The sequence below is a fragment of the Colletotrichum acutatum genome (genome assembly GCF_030867785.1).
Source record: "Colletotrichum acutatum strain CBS 112980 chromosome Unknown BDZ83scaffold_219, whole genome shotgun sequence".
Lineage (NCBI taxonomy): Eukaryota > Fungi > Ascomycota > Sordariomycetes > Glomerellales > Glomerellaceae > Colletotrichum > Colletotrichum acutatum.
In genome coordinates, this window is record NW_026849213.1 from 17,927 (window position 1) to 34,445 (window position 16,519).

Here is a 16,519-nt window from a genome sequence, read left to right on the forward strand (position 1 = left end):
TTTGACATCCGCCGGTAACATTCGGCGCCCTCGGAAACCCCAGCGGACTCGGAGCCCGAGTGGGTCTGCCGTCGGCAGAGTGGCGCTCTTCTAGTTTAGTGAACAGTGAGAGGAAAATGTCCCCCTGGGACAGATCCGAATTCCGAAAGCCGAAGGCGCGAGATCCCTTGAAAATGAGGTAAGAAGTCCGATCTAAACTTGAAGAGAATTGTCCTCCAGGGTTATGGGACGGATCGACCCGGAGAAATGGTTCCGGATTTCTTCCGCGTACCTGGATGGTAGGAATTGACTTTAATGTCACGATCCCCATTTCGCAGCCCCCCTCCCATCATCTTATTCATCTTGCATGTTTCCCATTGTCCAATCAGCTTCATTCATTCCAACGCCTGATTGAATCGCGTCGTGATGGCTTCCTTCTTCTCAAAGGCCAGGTTAGCCACCATCTCCAAGTTCACCGCAGGTACCACCATCACAGGCGCTGCTGGTCTTCACCTCTGGACGCGTCAGTGCGCGTTCGACGACAACTTCACCCCGGCCAACGACCCCCTCTTCCAACACTCCCTTCTCAAAATGGTCAACCCAAAGAACAATCCCGACTTTCACGACTGCTGTTACCGCACAGTTCCATTCGACAAGTTGCGGCCGGATCTTGTTGAGGACGCGCTCAGTGGGGGCTCAAAGCTTGTGGAGACGTATTCTGCTGGTGTTTGGGGACGATATGGTAGGCATATGCTTTGAGCGGTGAGGACGAAATGACGGGAGGCTGACTTTAATACGCAAGCATTCAACATTCAACGGAAAATCATGGAGATGGCCCGTAAAGATGAGTCGAATGCAGGGGACCTCTGGGAGAAAGAGGAGCTGTTGAAGAGCACTTACCCAGTCGGTACGTCTCATTCCCGATATTGACTATGCGTCTTGCCCGTATTTCAATGTTTCCCTCACTGATTTGAACAGGCACGACTTTTGCTGATGACTTCATTGTCATCGAAAGGTCTCCAAGCAGCATCCTGCTGCGGGGCGGGCTCTCCCCCAGGGTAGCGCCCGATGGCCCACGCGAGTTGGACAGTATCATAACCCTAGATGCGGACCTCGACCGACAGGCTCGAGTCGTCAGCTTCAAGCTCAAGTCAATACTCCTCAACGGAGTGAGCGACGGTAAAGGTGCTCCACTACCTGGGCCCGCGGTCTTCTTGCATCAGCAGTACGCTAAGCTGTTGGTAACTGCCGGTGCTGACCACTGTGTTGCGTGATACCCTTGGAGGCGGTGCTGAATCATCTTCCCTCACCATGTATTATATGTGTATTACTACTATAGACTATAGAAGCAATGAGCGCCTTCCTTCAAGGGATGCTCGTCTAATGACGGATTCTCTGTGGTATCATGAAGCAACAAATATCATGGGCCGCATCTTATAACTATACCTAGATGACATCGGCAATGAACTTGGGCACAACGAACTGTGCAGGACCGCCGGTGAAGGCCTCGGTACCGAGCTGGTAGACTAGCCGCTCTGTTAGCCGGGACAAGCAGGTCAATTAGAGAGGAGGCTCACCGAGCATGTATTGGTTGTGTTGAGGGAACTGGAACTGGTGGCTCAAGAAGTTGAAGAACTGCTTCACGTCGGCGTTGAAGTGCTGAATGGGGCCGTTGACGGGCAGGAAGCTGTACACCTTCATAGCGCCGCCGTGGTTGTAACCAAAGTGAACCTCCCACTGATGCCCGCAGATCTCGACATGCGCGATGGGCGCCTTGGACTCACTGATGGGCCACACACCGCCCAACTTTGCCAACCTACACGTTCACTTATCAGCGGGTTGACCACAATCAAATACCAATCATCAAACTCACCAGATCATAACCTCGAATTCTCCGCTGCTGTTGGCGTGGTCTTTATCGGGGTCCGTGAAGATGTCATACGCCACATTGGCCCTTACATCCCACGTGCTGTAATGCCACTCGGCCTCCGTCGGCAGCGCCTGGATTTCGCTCAAGAGCCGTCGCTGGAACTGCCTCGCGCCGTAGACGTACGATTTGACGTTGTGCTCGCCGCCCTGCCACTCCCAGTCCGTGGACCACGAGATACCCTGGGCACCCGACGCACCGGGCGGGCTGGGGCCGTCGTAGTGCGTGCGCTGCGAGCCCGACGTCGCGCTTTCGAGGCCCCAGGTGTTGTTGTTCAGTTCATATCCGTCAATGGCGTGGTAGCCCCATTTCTTCTCGAGCGTGACGATGTGGTCGCGCGGCGGCGGCATGTTGTTCTGGTTTTGAGGCGGCGGGGCGGGGCGTGCTTGTTGGAGTTCGTGCTGTGACGAGTCGTCGGATGTCGAACAGCAGGCTCCCATCGAAGGCGAGTGAATGGCTTCTCTTTAAAGCTTCAACTTCTACAAGACCTTCAAAACCTTGATAATCGAATGAATCTATCGGCTGATGAGATGGGATAAGATGAGACGAACTGAGATGGTGTGAGGGGTAGTTGGAGACGGCGCGTCTTTAGCACACAGCGGACTGGACGGGAAGCGTTAAAGTTGGAGAAAACAGGGCCCCGGAGTTTGTTGTCAGTTGCTGACAATACAACGCTCAGGGGTCCATCGTTGGGCCTTGCGGCAGTGCTGGACCGCGCGACTCCACTGCGTGCGTCAGCTCTGGTCCCTACCAAGACTTTACGGCAGCTGGGCCGGTTGGCTGACGTCAATGTTTCTCTGGGGCTTGTTCCGCGGCGATGTAGTGATGAGGACAAGAGTTAGGCAACGAATTGACACATGAGAAGCCAAGTGGATGTGGCATGGCAACTATTAAAGGCCCTTCGTCGCAAAGCGAAACCAACGTACCTTGATATGTAGAGCTTCGGTCGACAATGTTCTCAGATGACGATTGCGACTTGGGTTTACGAAGGCGGTTGAAGCCTTGGTAATGACTTTGATCGTCTCTGCTCTGGCCATGGGGTAAGGGACGGTAGTCATATCATATGAAGAGACTCGGTAAATCGGCTTTGTGGCAGCTGGATTAGGATGTCACCAACGGCCGCAGCTGGACAACCAATTCTAAGCCGAATCGGCCGGTGATTGGGGACCGGGTCCGATGTACAAACCCGGGGAAAGTGGGCCACCGTCCGGACCTATCGGAGACGGGACCTCGAGGACGGCAAGGTCAGTCTGTGTCCTGGTAGCTTGTTCGATACCCAGCATTACGCTGTAGTGTGATCCCTAATTAAATGAAGCATCGCGCTTCTGGGTTCTCTTTCATGAAGGAATTCAGGGTGACAGGGTCATCGGCTCATCGCTAATCCGGATAAGTTCATGTGTCTAAGAAACAATGGAAACATGCCGACTGAAAACAGGAATCGCGGCACTACGCTCCCTACCGACGACGCTAGACCCTCTCCGGTTTCTCAAAGATGATTTCTTTCAGGCGATGGTGCGAGTGTAAGCCGCCGCGTTTGCCAGCTTTATGAGAATTGCCCAAGGTCTGGAGCCATCGACGCGTCGAGTGAGTCGCTAGTCGCGACAACGCGACCATGGTCATCGACTTCATGCCTTTCCGCCGTCAATTACACTCACAATGCCCCAAGCCGCATCCCAACCCTCAACATCCTTGGTCGTTAAAACCTGCGAATACTCCGCTTGGCCCTTGTCTTTTGCTTGGCAGACGAGGTTCACTTAGTTAAGAGACTTGGAGCGTTAGCCTCAAGGGTAGCATCGTTGATCCCGATGCATTCACTACGCATGCTGCCATGGTATCTCCTTCTCCTTCCTGGAGTGGCGACCGCACGGGCACCGTCGATTGACAAACTCCCATCATGTGCTGTATGCCGAACCATCCAAAGCCGAAGCCCCTTCCTCTAATACTAACGGGATACTCAACGGCAGCGACCATGTCTCGTGCAAGGCTTGAGCATTTCATCCTGTCTCACAGCAAACCACCCATGCCTATGTAATGACACGGCATACATGAGTTTCATGGATGCTTGCGTTACGAGCAACTGCTTGTCAGCTGATGCCTTAGGTAAGTACGAAAGACTTCATGTTCCACGCGGTGGTGCGAGCTAGGAGTTAACCAGGTCTCATTAGCCACTCAGAACTATACTTGGACAGCATGTGGGCTTCCAGAAGTCAATGATTATGTTTCAACACAAGTCCCCACATTAACGGTCTTCTTCGTGCTGGCTTCTCTGTCAATCTTCATGCGAGTGGCAGTCAAGGTCGCTGGCGTCTCTGCGTGGGGGCCTGACGACTGGATGATCCTGGGCGCGTATGTGAGTCTGCACTTGATCAAGCTGTTTGGACCATATGACTGACGGAACCTAGGCAGTTTTCGTAGCTTTCGTGCCGATGAATGTTTATGGTAGGTCAATCTAGATTTACTTGTTAGAAGAGTCTTTTCAAAATGCATGAGTGTTCCCGGTGGCTAATCCGTCTTCAAAGAGGGCAGGAATGGTGCTGGTCAAAACATGTGGTCTTTGACCGCCGATCAAATCACCAATTGCTTCAAGGTGAGTAACTTTATAATCGCATTTATCGTTTTGAGCAGAGTGCCTGACAAGTCTACTGATAGGGGTATTACGTTTTGCAAGCCCTATACCACTGCACGATAACTCTTTTGAAAGCATCCGTTCTCTTCCTATATCAGCGAATCTTTCCTTTCAAACGGCTGAGCATCGCACTCTGGGCAACGCAAGCATTCAACTTGATCACTGGAGTAATGTTCCTTTTCCTCGGCATCTTTCAATGTAACCCGGTTCACCTTGCTTGGACGATTTGGAGACAAGACGCTCAAAGCCAAGGAACATGCATGAACATCGTCGATATCGGAATAGCTCATGGGGCCATCCAAGTTGGACTAGATCTCTGGATGCTTGCTCTGCCCCTGATGCAGATTCAAAGTTTGAATCTGAAATGGGAGAAGAAGTCCAGCCTGATGGCTATGTTCAGCCTAGGTCTCTTGTACGTCCCCTCCAAGGTTGGCCCTCACCGGATTTCTGAAATTGTCTGACGACTTTATCCCTCATCCTAGTCTTACGGCCGCCAGCTCAGTCCGACTGAGACTCCTCACTGAAGACCATCAAGAGACATACAACTTTACAGGTAAGCCTCTGTCAAGTCCAATGCCTACCTACTTGCCCTCGCTCATACGACCGGATTACATCAGTGAACTCGCTACCAATCTCTACGTGGTCGATAATTGAGATTGGTGTAGGAATTTTTACGGCGTGTGCACCTAGCATCCGACAGTTCTTCCGAGTCTTCATTCTCAGACGGCGTGATGGACAGGCCAGCTTGCACTCGGAACCCAGTCCAGGTAGGGCTTCTGGAGGCGCCGTCGAGGAGGTTCACTACGCAAGATCACAGACGCATGTCGATGAGATAATTGCCTGAATGATGCACATATAGCTGGAAAACAATTGGATGGCTCAACACAATATTACAAGTCTCATAGATCTTCCAGAACCCCAAATATCGTCGGAAGGTTTCTGGTTTATCTTCCCACAAGATTCTTTTCATCAGACACATTCAGACACACTACCCTTACAGGCAAGAAAACATTGTTTCGGTTGTGACTTTTTGGAGAAAGCGTACGCATTCGAGTTGTATCATGACTTACGATTTATGAATTATGTAGCCCATCATTTGCCATCTTATTGAGGCCTTGTGAAGTCAAGCTAGCGAGCAGTCTGCTGCCAATGCCGTTGCTAACCGCGTGACCTCCAGATACCCAAGAAGTGGTGGAACACGGAATTCCAGGGAAAACATTCTTTTGAGATTTCATGTTGAGAGCATCCCACCTAGACTGGTACCAACGACCATACTGTGAGTAAGTTTGCAGGCCGGATATCGATGCCGTTTCCAAGAATTCCAGTGTCGGCAATTGAGCCGCAAATGCATTGTATCAAAATCTGAAGAATAATTCATATTTGTCTGGGGAAGTACCGGCAATGAGGTACGGAAATCTCCGACTCGGCATGTTCACTGCGATGCCAAGACCCGAGCACCGCCAAGAGAATAAATAAATCAGAAAAAGTGAAAAGTGAAAAAGGGCTGCGCTGCCCCTCCACAGAAATGCCAAGCCGCCAATATGGCCGACTCGGCCGCGACGATTACTGCGTGCTTGCGGTGCGTGCACCTGCGTGCCCAGCATTGGTATTTCCATTTGTTCCGTTGCCCTTTGTTTTCCATCCCCTTGCGTGGGACGAGCAGCCTTGGCCGAAGCACCGCCAATGCTCTGGGCAAGGCAAACGACGTAGCGCTGCGTAACCGGTACCATGCGATCCCGAGGGCGGAGTTTTGGCACCAAGAAAACATCAAGGCAGGCCGCCCGCGCCATTGATGAGGTTGTCAAGAACTATGCATGACTGATTGTGGTTCGGTCAAGAAGAAGCCCAGCCGTGGCACCAAATAGTATACCTGAATAGCAAAACTCCAAGACTGCCCAGTAACGATCGAGAGTTTGAGACCGCTTTCATGCTTTCAAGGTTCGTCGGAGCTACTGAGCACCGTCGTACGGGCCCAGCCGCAGATCACTCTCAGTATTGGATCTTTTGGTGGTTTTAGTCCTTGGGCGACGTCGAACAACCGACGACGATCCCCCGGAGCATCACCTGGAGAAAAGGCTGAGTCACTATGTCTTACTCGTGGGGTATCGCAAACTATGAAAATGATCAGGTGAGCGCGCCTGCGGGCATGGCGGTGGAAGTTTATCGAAATGATCCTCAATCTCATACCACCTTCTGGGGGATTGGCTTCAAGCTCGTCATTTTCCTGCTTGCCGTGCCGTGCCAAGCGGTCAAGAAGATCAGCGCTGGCACGGGCAAAGGGGACATTGAAGTCTAGATGAGGCGAACAGGTCTGAGTGAGTGAATGAATGAGGCCTCAGACTCACTGAGTGAGAATGAATTGGACCTGAGTCGCGGTTTGCCGTGATGGCTTGGCACGCCAAGAAAGACATACCTCATATTTCCTTGGTGTCTGGGCGTACACAGTCACTGTTGGCTGGCGTGATACCTAGATCATTGAGCCAACCTTTCCAGCAGCGGTTCGGGGCAATTTTGCAAGGTTTTGGGGAAAGGAAATGAGGGATTGCGCGGATGCCCAGTGCCAATCATCCTTCCCAAAACCCCCCCTGAATTGGACCCTGGAGATCTAGAAGAGAGTTTCTGGGGAACCTTTGCTCTTTGCTTTTTGTTGATTTCATCTTTTTACTTTTCTCGACTCGGCAGCGACTCGGTATCAATAGATGGAAACTTACCTGCGTGATGGTTGCTTTTCATCAACTTGTTTTCTTGCCGTGGCATTTCACGAGTCCTCCGCTATCTTGCCATTCCAGCAATGGAGATGAGAAGTGGGAAAGACACAGCGACGAGCCTTTCGGTCCCGGTCTCACTCTTGACAGCTCAGTCTCGAACGCCCGCGTCGTTGAGTGAACCGTTGCTGCAAACAGGCGAAAAAAGCAAATGTCTCGGTACTCGTACACGCTGAGATGGAGCAAAGCTGCACGACGGTTGCAGGGCGCATTGTTCGTCGATGACGGCCAACAGGATGGAAAGGAAAAGGCCCCCATAGGAAGAGATGGAGTGCCCGCCCAGAACTTTGATGATCCTTTCTGTACCACCAACCCTTGTGATCCATGACTAAACGCCAATCTCCCACATCACGAAGTGACGAAGTCTTGATGTTTTTGAGACTTCTTCCCGCGCTGCCCAGGAGCTTGGAGGCGGACAGGAGACTTATGGCAATTAGCACGGCGGGATGGGAAATTGGACCGGTCACGGCGCTGCTGAGGTATGCCGAGTCGGACGGGCGCGCCAAAAGGCATGGCGAAATCTCACAATTCGCCTGCCACCTTATCATTGTACGACAAAGTCAGACTATCGCGTCCGAGACAAGAATTCCCAAGGCTCTTGGCAGCGAGAGCTCTCTCTGCCCGCAGCGCTCAGCAAACACCAGACGCACCGAGGAAGCTTGTGCCATAGTGCTCCTGTGCTACCTACTTACTGATAACCTCAACTACCAAGACACCACAAGACCTATAGCGCCGGCACAGCGAGCTGCCCAGGAGGCTAGGTGGCTAGGCCAGCGCATGTCACTCCTTCACCGTTGCCTCTCGGCGTCTGCGGACCTGAGAGTCTTGGGGGGGGGGGCCTAGCTAGAGTCTGACCTGTCAGTCTGAGAGTTCTGTTTGGTGGGAGAGCGGCAGGCCGCAGCCTTCTTGGCGGGTTTGGCTGTAACATCTCCCAAGCGCACAACAGCCCCCCCTTATCCCGACAATTACAATCGAACAAACAGCCTCTGGCAGGCTGACAGGCGCTGCTGCTTCACCCCAGGACCCAAGGTGTCCCCAGGGCGCTCCAACATGTGGCTCGCCGCTCTGTTCTGCTGGCAGTGTCTTGGCAAAAACCTCCTTCGCTGCCATGGCTGTGTGTGCCAAGGGATGAACTGGACGAAAGTCACCAAAGTGAATCTGACACGCCCCCCCAAGGCCTCCTCTCCCCCAAGCTCCAAGGAACAGTTGCCCAGGGGGCCAAGGCCGCCAAGACAACATCATCGTGAAATGTGAATGGGTATTCACCCACCCCCTACGAGCCTAGGCGGGCCAAGACGGCCTCTGTGGCCAATTCTGGAGTCAGTGAGCTGATAGCGCGACTTGGCGAGCAGCACATTTGAGACCTCTCCAGTCTCTCACAGAGTATGTTCGAAGTACAGAGTGCCAGAATGCCAAGACTCTCATGTGCGCTTGGGTGTGTGTATTTTTCGTATAGGAGTAAATTCTAATTCTCCTTGTTCCCTCTGCTGCTGCCCAGGCCGAGTGCCCAGGCTTTTGCCAGGCCACACAGCACCTTTTTCTTTTCTGCTGCCCCCATTTCCCTCCTCCTTGAAGTCTTGACTCTTATTTTCGCGCCCTCCTGTTTTGAGTTTTTCTCGGTCTTTTCTTGGGAGAGGGTCAGGCGCAATTAGAGCATCTCGGCGGTCTCTGGGCTTTTTTTTCTCTCATATCCTTCGTTAACTCTTCTCACACACCCACGCCCTTGGGAAGACTAAAAGGGTTGCTGAAGCCCGCCGTACATATTCCGGCTTATGAGCTCGTTTTGGTATCCGGTTCTTCAGCCTTCTCACCCTTCTTCCGTGTCCACTTGGAGCCTTTTCCAGACGTCCACTCAACCGCTCACTCACGCACCACTCACTCACTCTCTCACTCGTGTCTCCATAAAAGTCCACTCATGCCTGCGCCAACAAGCTGTCGCATGTGGTGTTGAATCTGCGCTTGGAGGTCCACACATATCGAAGAAGATATCCAAAAGACGACTTCCCAGCAACATCGAGGAAGGAAATAGAGACGGAGTAAAAGAAAGGGATTAGAGGAAAAAGGGAAAACCTACAGAGCCATCCATCCACCACCACCGACACACAATTCGCCCGCCATGTCCCTCCAAAACGGCGCCTACACCCACCAAGGCTACTCAGCGCCGCCCTACAGCCAGGGATACAACCAACCGCCAGGAGGCCAAATGTACGCCAACGACGAGCAGGTCACACAGGTATACTACTACAACAACGACGACGCCGCATCGATATCGTCGCAGAGCATCTCGCAACATCAACAGCAGTACTGGTACGGCCAACAACCCGGCGGTGGCCGAAGTTGTCGATCCAGCGGCAGCGCCAAATCGCCCGAGAATGAGCGCTTCAACCGCAAGAGGAGGAGGTGCACGTACATGTACTACGTCCTGCGCCAGCTCGCCATCATTGTGCCTTTGGTCGTCATCTTTTTGAATATCAACATTTACTGCTCGCGGAGGGGCAAGTATCTTAATGATTCGACGAGTCCGGCGGATCCTATCTTTTACAGCTTGTGGCTGTCTGTACCGATTGTAAGTTCCTGTCCTTGACGCATGTGTCGAGGATACATGAAATGCTGCGATATCCGAGACTTGGCTGACCACTTCACAGTCATGTATTCTTCTCATTTGGTCACTCATCACCGTCATCTGGCGCAAGAGGGACGCTTACCGGAGCGGCATCCCGAAGCATTTTCACTTTGGCATGGAGTTATGTTTCACGCTTGGCACCACCATTTGCTGGATTCTGCTCGTTATCCAGATCGAGTCGAAGAAGTCCAACGGGTACTACGCGTATCCGTACATTCAGTATGAGGCCGCTCTGGCGTTCCTGCTGGGACTCATCATGTAAGTCGAGCCACCTTCTTTCATGCACCATCTTCACCCCCACTTCACACTCACTCCCCATCTCACTCCAACCCTCATTCTCACTCAGCCTCATCTCATCTTCACTTTTCATCTCTCACTACAGAATTATCTCACTCCTTTTCATCAAATCGTTCATTGATTCTAACTTCTCCACCAGGATGTCCGAGTTTGGTCTGCTTGCGCGCGCCTGGTTCGAATTCACCAACGACAGAACACGACATGAAAGTGAGATGATGCAGGTATAATGCGTCAAAGCATCGTCGGGCGATATGTTTTTTTTTTACGCTTTTGAGCGATCTGTTTGGCGAGGCGTTTAGAGCACAGGGGACTGGCTTTACTGGACTGCATTTCCGGAACAGGGCACAGAGGTCCTGACTTTTGGCACCCATTGCATTTTTGCTTGAGAAAAACCACATGAAGAGATACCCACCAGCGAAAAAGAAGATACCATTAATTAAGAATTCCACAACCACTTTATCCACCAAACGCCCCGCTGCTATCACGTTCATCATGTTTTGACCCGAAAATGGATGTGTCTACTGGGGATTTATCGTCCGCGACCGCTTCTGTTCCTCCTTCCGTCGAAAATACTCACCCACGAAAGGAGACAGGAGCGCAATGGTCAGCAGCACTGCCCCTAACAGCCCCGTAATCGCAAAAATGGCCAGCGGGCCGAGCTGTCCCATCTTCTCCGGCGGCTGCGAGACGAACGGTCCGTCCGTCGCCGCCGCGTCTCCGGGCGTAGCCGTCGCGTACGGGTAGGAGGAATAGGTGGACGTGGATATTGGCACCGTGAACGCCCCGCTGCAGGACGTCTCATCGCAGACCTCGCTGGTAGGTTTCCCATCTCCAAAGTAGGATGTTTCGTAATTGGCCAGTCTCGATGTAGATGCTACGGACTCGCGTACTTCCACGGAGTAGGTTATGCCGTAGGCGTAGAAGGTTTGGGCCGGGTTGGAGGTGTAGATGCCGGCAGCCGTGGTAAACATGCAGTTTGTTGGTTGCCTTGGCCAGGCTGTTGGATCGATGCCGGTGCCAGATGTACACGACCAAGGCATTGTGCTAGTAGGTGCGTTTTGTGTTAAAAGAAGATCGCGAATTATGCGTGGTCGCCTAATTCTTTCCTTCGCAAGGGTCGCTTGACTTACCCTGGACAACATATCACTTGGGAGTGACTCTTCAGCCACCATTCATAGTTCAAGGTTGCCTGGCCTCCGTCGGTGACCGTCCGCTTCGATACGAACGGGTCGGCTGTGTCCATGGCCGCGCTGCAAGCCGGCGCGTAGCCAGAAGGGCACCCGCCCCATGAAGTCGCGTAGAAACCGCAGTAGGAATTTGTGCGGATTGTTTCGCGGGGACTGAGGCATTCGCGGGCTGGAGTGGCTGACCAGGGTGGAGAGCGCGTGGGAGACGAGGTTATCGTCGAGGTGGCCATTGCGAGACTGTGGTGCGCTTACAGGGGCTCGAAACTGATCAAGGGCTGTGGTCTACGGTGGTTTTGTGCAGCGGTCGAAGGTGTCTTTAGGAGATGACGATTGAAATCGGCTCATCTTGATAGCGGGCTGTGAGTTTTGTATTTATATGAAGCTCATGTTTTTCAGCCGAGTCTCGATCAAGAAGGAGAGAGGTCCGGAGACCAGTTCCCTTTGAGGTCAAGTCTCTGCTGCAATCTTACGGCGCAGCAAGGTCTTGGCGTGCCCGGCTGTCTGGACCCCAGCCTTTGCCGTGCCTGCGAAGATGGAAGGCCTCACTTGGAGTGTTTGTGCATCTCACGAGGCTCAGAGAGTGAAGTGGGAAGTGGGAAGTGCATCTAGAGGTTGTGAATGCGAGGAGGGTGTGATGGAAGTTCCTTGGGATCTCGGTGACTCGGTGAGTGGAACCTACACCTTGCGAGGTGAAGACAGCGAGACTGAAGCTCGGTGAAAGAGATCCACTCTTCATAGCGGGGCGATTATCGGAGAGACGTATCGGGGAAAGCCGCTGACCAAGAGGAAATAGTGGATCCCAACAGCAAGGCTGAGGCTATCGATTGGCCGGAAGACTATCGTAGTGGATCCTGATTCGCTCATGGGACGTCTCAGGCGCGTCACAGTTGGCCTTAGGGCGGAAAATTAGCAGAGAAGGTGCTGAAGAGTGGGGTCCGGTCCCGCGATTCCCGACTTTCCCGACCCGGCCGAAGCCGTTCCAGGCGCCAGGCGTAGCCCCAAGTTACCCTACGGTCCCGTCGCAATCGAAATGGTCAATTGCAAGCGCACATATGCGTTGGGAACATCAAGCAGACCACAGACACATAGGTCCAGCCCGATCTCGCTATTCCCCCTTCTCCACAACAAGGGCCCAAAGTTCAACTTTCTTCCGTCCCGCATCAACTTCGGGGAGGGAACCACCTCAGACCAGGCGCAAACAGCAGAAGGGCAAGGCAGAAAATTAGCCCATGGAACATCACCATGTCCTCCACGAGGGCCATCAAGAAGAGCGCCTTTTCGTGCGAACCATGTCGTCGTCGCAAGGTACGTTTGTCTCCGTTCCTTTCTCTTTGTGTTTCCGTATTCTTCTTGCGCGCGCGCTTTTGAGTGCTTTCTCTTATCCCCCACCTTGTCTGTCTCTCTTCGGCACGCCGCACCACCACCCCTCCGCCGTGGTGCGCCTCATTTCCCGCATTCCGCGCCACAACCCGCACCCCTGCCCTGCCACCACTCGGGTCTGCGGAGGGTAGCGGAGGCTCAGGCAATGTTTGATGATCCTGCCTGAGGTAACCAGGCTTGGAGATACACTACATGGCCGGGGGGGGGATCGACTCCCAAGAGAAGGGTGGTTGGGGGCGAAGGTGTGTGGAACGGCATCACGGCACGGAAGGGCGGGGGAAAGAGCGAATCGGGACGACGGACATCCCGCACAACTTCCGGCACGGCGTTATCGCGAACGGATCGGAGCATGGCGGCCTGAGTTGATGCTGACCCGGGATTGACGGCAGGTAAAATGTGGTGGAGAGCAGCCGACATGTAATCGGTGTGCTGCCCGCGCGGATGAGTGCGTCTATAAACTGTGAGTTTTTCTCTTTGCAACCACCCTGATCTCACCTGCAGCCTGAATCTCTCATGTTCGCCATACATCCCGGCGATTCCCGTGTAACATACTGACCATGTCGGACAACAAGTAACCCGACGTTATCATACACGTCACGGCTGGAGCATCGCATAAAGGAACTAGAAGCACAGCTTGCCGCGGCAAGAGCTCATGCGCCATCCGGAGCGGGAACGGGAGCAGGACCCTCAGAACCCTCCCGGACATCATCGCCCAGCATCGGGCCGTCAGCGGGCCAGTCGCCCATGACAGATCCTCACCACTTTGAGTCGCAGGATGAAGAGTCTGTGAGCGAGAGCTTCAAGGGCCTCAAGGTCGACGACAAGGGCGCCATTACGTATCATGGCTCCACGAGCTTCTTCCAGCTACCGAGTGATAGGCCGTCTGGCTCGAGAGACCAGCAGTCGACGTCTGATCAGGCTATGCAGAGGCGTGAGAGGCTTGTGGCCAACGCCTGGCAGCAGAGGGCGCTCGAGAACATGTCCGATATACCGGTATGCTCTTCCTCCTCCAACCTTCAGTCAACTACTCGCGGAAAAGTGGCGTGTGAGCTGATCTGATCCTCGTCTAGGAACCGTTTCAATATCTTCTCAACGTCCACTGGTGCTGGATCCAACCTCTCTTCAACTTCATCTACAGACCTGCCTTTACTCGTGAGGACAACGCCTGACTTCTCCTGGCATTCGCCAACTGACCATCCCCACAGGTGACATGCAGACATTAGGGCCATACTACTCCCACACCCTCATGAACGCAGTCCTCTCCCACTCCATCCGCTGGGGCCGCAGCGACCCGGCCACAAAAGACAAGCTCGACGAGTTCTACGACGGCGGCGCCCTCTTCGGCAAGCACGCGCGCAGCATGGTCTTTGAGGAGCTCAGCCAGGGCGTCTGCTCCATCCCCACCGTCCAGACCCTCCTGCTCCTCAGCGCGCAAGAGTGCAGCGTTGGCAACAGCGCCCAGGCGTGGACGTACAGCGGTCTCGCATTCCGCATCATCGACCACCTCGGCATCTGCGTCGACGGGCAGCGGTACCCCGGTTCCGTGCAGCTCGCTGACGAGGATGTCGAGATCCGTCATCGCTTGTTCTGGAGTTGCTATTTCTGGGATAAGATGATTAGTCTGTACCTTGGGCGGTCGCCTTCGTTGCAGCAGACGTCTGTGTCGCCGCCGCAGATTATGTGTATGTTTTTCTGTGTTGGGTTGGAGAGTTTTGAAGTGTGTGTGTGCTGACTGACGAAATAATAGTCGACGACTCGGCCGAGAACGAGTCGTGGACGCCCTTTGGCGTCGTACCGGAAGGCGGCTGGAAGTATCCCCCCGCAGCGGCGCACTCCACCTCATGCTTCATGCAAATGTGCCGTCTCTCGATAACCTTCAATGAGATCCTCGTCCACATGTACGACCCCGTGCGGCCCAACAGCCAGACCGAGATGCAGGACTGTCTCGCCAAGCAAGAAGTCGCGCTGCGGCAATGGTGGGACGAACTCCCTCCGCACCTGAAGATCGAACCCACGGCTCTCCCGGCCCTGGCGCCGCCGTCGCACATCATTACGTTGAAGTAAGTCCGGTTGACCCCCTTTTGTAGTGAGAGATGCTGACGTCCTCACCCTCCCACGTAGCGTGCTCTACCGCACCTTCAAGATCCTCCTCTACCGCCCCATGCTGTCTCAGCGAGGAAGGGTAGGCGATAACCTGCAGCCGGTGCAGCGGTACCTCGGCGAGTGCGTGACCTCGGCAACGGGCATCATCGCCATCTTTGACCTCTTCTGCCGTTCCTTCGGCATCAGCCACTGTGTTCTCTCCCTTTCGTATAGCGTGTACATTGCGGCGTCCATCTTCCTGCTTCAGGTGCAGTCCAGCGTCGAGGATACACAAGCGCTTCGCAGGCTGGAGTACTGCGTCCGTATCCTAGCATCCGTGAAGCGCATTAACCCGGGTAAGTAAAGACATTGAAGTATTCCCACGATCCCTCTCGACATATTCCAGCCGAGGGGAAGAAAGACCAACTCTGGACCCTGAACTTGACTGACCACATCCCACCCCCTAGTCATCAGCAGCGCCCTCAACCTCATCACCCGCGAGCTCGTCGGCCTAGGCATCGACATCGGCGCCCTCGGCCTCCCCAAAACGGCCGCGACGCCGCCAATGGCAACCTACGGCATCCCGCAGCAAAGCCGTCACGGCGCCGGCGCCGAGAACAACAACATGCCCCCGGCGTCCGTACCGCCCGGTCCGGAGGCCACCAGTTCCCCCGAGCAGATTTACAACTTCCCTTTTGTCGACACCCTCGGCCCCGAGGCCTTTGCCATTGATCCGCAGGTCTTCCAGACCATGTCTTCTATAGAACCGTTGAGCGTCAGAGTCGGCGCGATAGATGAATAGCAAAAGAACAAAGCAAGCAGAAACTATTCGATTTATGCATCAAAAGATTCACTTACCAGAATTAAACGAAACATGAAAAGAAAAGAAAAAAGAAATATCCCCACTACACCTGGTTCCGCGACGTTTTGGCTTTCTTTATAGGCGATGTAGGTCGCTGGCCTTGCGGTCTATTTGCGCTGACTTCATCAGACGCACGACTTGATCATAGACCGTGAACGTGATGCCGCTCGAAAGCTGTACATATCCACATTAGCCAAACATCCTCTCACCATCAGTCCCAGCCAGAGCATCAACTTACAGTCAACCGGACCAACCTAGGCGACGTGCCCCTCCAAAACGCAAAAACCCCATCACTCCTCAGAATCCTCGCTGCGCAGTCCACCATACCAGTATACCGCGCATCAGCACTCTGCACGCTCTGCATCCTCGTCTTGATATTATCAAACGGCATCGACGCATACACCGTAAACACACCGCTCACACCACCCAGGACGAGGGTGCTCCCGACGCCGCCCTCGAGCTGAGGCCACCGCGCCGCCACGCGCTCCTGGAGCATCGCAAAGGTCGTGAAGCGGACTGCGCTGTTGGTTCCTTGTTTGCAGAGAACCGGCGTCAGGCCGCTCCATAGGCCTCGGACACCTTCTTCGCGGAGGAGGATCCTGACGGCATTGATGAGGCCCCGGTTTGCGAAGCGGCTGCCTGCGGACGAGGAAGAGGAAGAGGTGGCGGCGGCGTGGATCATCTTGGTCTTGATGGCTTCGCCTGGCGTCACGACAGCGATGGACTCTGCTACGCCGGCGCTGAGACCGCTTACGACGTTGATCCACGCCGCGCGGGGCTTCTTTCCCGGT

General features: G+C 54.0%; 7 protein-coding genes across 7 annotated transcripts; 4 read left to right on the forward strand and 3 right to left on the reverse strand.

Moving 5' to 3' along the window:
* Window positions 1-405: 405 nt before the first annotated feature.
* On the forward strand, window positions 406-1,253 carry BDZ83DRAFT_758314 (uncharacterized protein; the record flags this gene model as incomplete). Its single annotated transcript, XM_060515014.1, has 3 exons — window positions 406-721; window positions 782-886; window positions 958-1,253. 3 exons carry the CDS (start codon window positions 406-408, stop codon window positions 1,251-1,253), a joined length of 717 nt encoding a protein of 238 aa, XP_060357939.1.
* Window positions 1,021-2,452, reverse strand: BDZ83DRAFT_184781 (family 12 glycosyl hydrolase). The gene is made up of 4 exons (XM_060501546.1): window positions 1,853-2,452; window positions 1,557-1,795; window positions 1,177-1,505; window positions 1,021-1,091 (listed from the first exon to the last, which is right to left on the reverse strand). Exons 1-3 carry the CDS (start codon window positions 2,344-2,346, stop codon window positions 1,426-1,428), a joined length of 813 nt encoding a protein of 270 aa, XP_060357940.1. The 5' UTR covers window positions 2,347-2,452; the 3' UTR covers window positions 1,021-1,091; window positions 1,177-1,425.
* A 1,732-nt stretch (window positions 2,453-4,184) lies between these two features.
* BDZ83DRAFT_758316 (CFEM domain-containing protein) lies at window positions 4,185-5,376 on the forward strand (the record flags this gene model as incomplete). The annotated part of the gene is made up of 6 exons (XM_060515015.1): window positions 4,185-4,256; window positions 4,309-4,345; window positions 4,426-4,493; window positions 4,556-4,944; window positions 5,015-5,085; window positions 5,150-5,376. 6 exons carry the CDS (start codon window positions 4,185-4,187, stop codon window positions 5,374-5,376), a joined length of 864 nt encoding a protein of 287 aa, XP_060357941.1.
* Window positions 5,377-9,413: 4,037 nt separating this feature from the next.
* On the forward strand, window positions 9,414-10,444 carry BDZ83DRAFT_758317 (uncharacterized protein; the record flags this gene model as incomplete). The annotated part of the gene is made up of 3 exons (XM_060515016.1): window positions 9,414-9,863; window positions 9,943-10,178; window positions 10,357-10,444. The coding sequence occupies 3 exons, from the start codon at window positions 9,414-9,416 to the stop codon at window positions 10,442-10,444; spliced, it is 774 nt and encodes a 257-aa protein (XP_060357942.1).
* Window positions 10,445-10,735: 291 nt separating this feature from the next.
* BDZ83DRAFT_758318 (uncharacterized protein) lies at window positions 10,736-11,634 on the reverse strand (the record flags this gene model as incomplete). The annotated part of the gene is made up of 2 exons (XM_060515017.1): window positions 10,736-11,261; window positions 11,348-11,634. 2 exons carry the CDS (start codon window positions 11,632-11,634, stop codon window positions 10,736-10,738), a joined length of 813 nt encoding a protein of 270 aa, XP_060357943.1.
* A 1,012-nt stretch (window positions 11,635-12,646) lies between these two features.
* Window positions 12,647-15,668, forward strand: BDZ83DRAFT_593540 (fungal-specific transcription factor; the record flags this gene model as incomplete). The annotated part of the gene is made up of 8 exons (XM_060506636.1): window positions 12,647-12,709; window positions 13,174-13,244; window positions 13,357-13,777; window positions 13,855-13,936; window positions 13,990-14,466; window positions 14,532-14,844; window positions 14,906-15,222; window positions 15,334-15,668. 8 exons carry the CDS (start codon window positions 12,647-12,649, stop codon window positions 15,666-15,668), a joined length of 2,079 nt encoding a protein of 692 aa, XP_060357944.1.
* A 135-nt stretch (window positions 15,669-15,803) lies between these two features.
* Window positions 15,804-16,410, reverse strand: BDZ83DRAFT_593526 (mitochondrial carrier protein; the record flags this gene model as incomplete). Its single annotated transcript, XM_060506634.1, has 2 exons — window positions 15,804-15,902; window positions 15,967-16,410. 2 exons carry the CDS (start codon window positions 16,408-16,410, stop codon window positions 15,804-15,806), a joined length of 543 nt encoding a protein of 180 aa, XP_060357945.1.
* Between the last annotated feature and the right edge of the window lie 109 nt (window positions 16,411-16,519).

Coding starts and splice junctions, on each gene's coding strand:
- BDZ83DRAFT_184781 (XM_060501546.1), bottom strand. CDS start 2,346: ATGGGAGCCTGCTGTTCGACATCCGACGACTCGTCACAGCACGAACTC. Junction 1,796..1,852: donor GAATTCGAGGTTATGATCTG/GTGAGTTTGATG, acceptor GTGAACGTGTAG/GTTGGCAAAGTTGGGCGGTG. Junction 1,506..1,556: donor ACACAACCAATACATGCTCG/GTGAGCCTCCTC, acceptor CAGAGCGGCTAG/TCTACCAGCTCGGTACCGAG.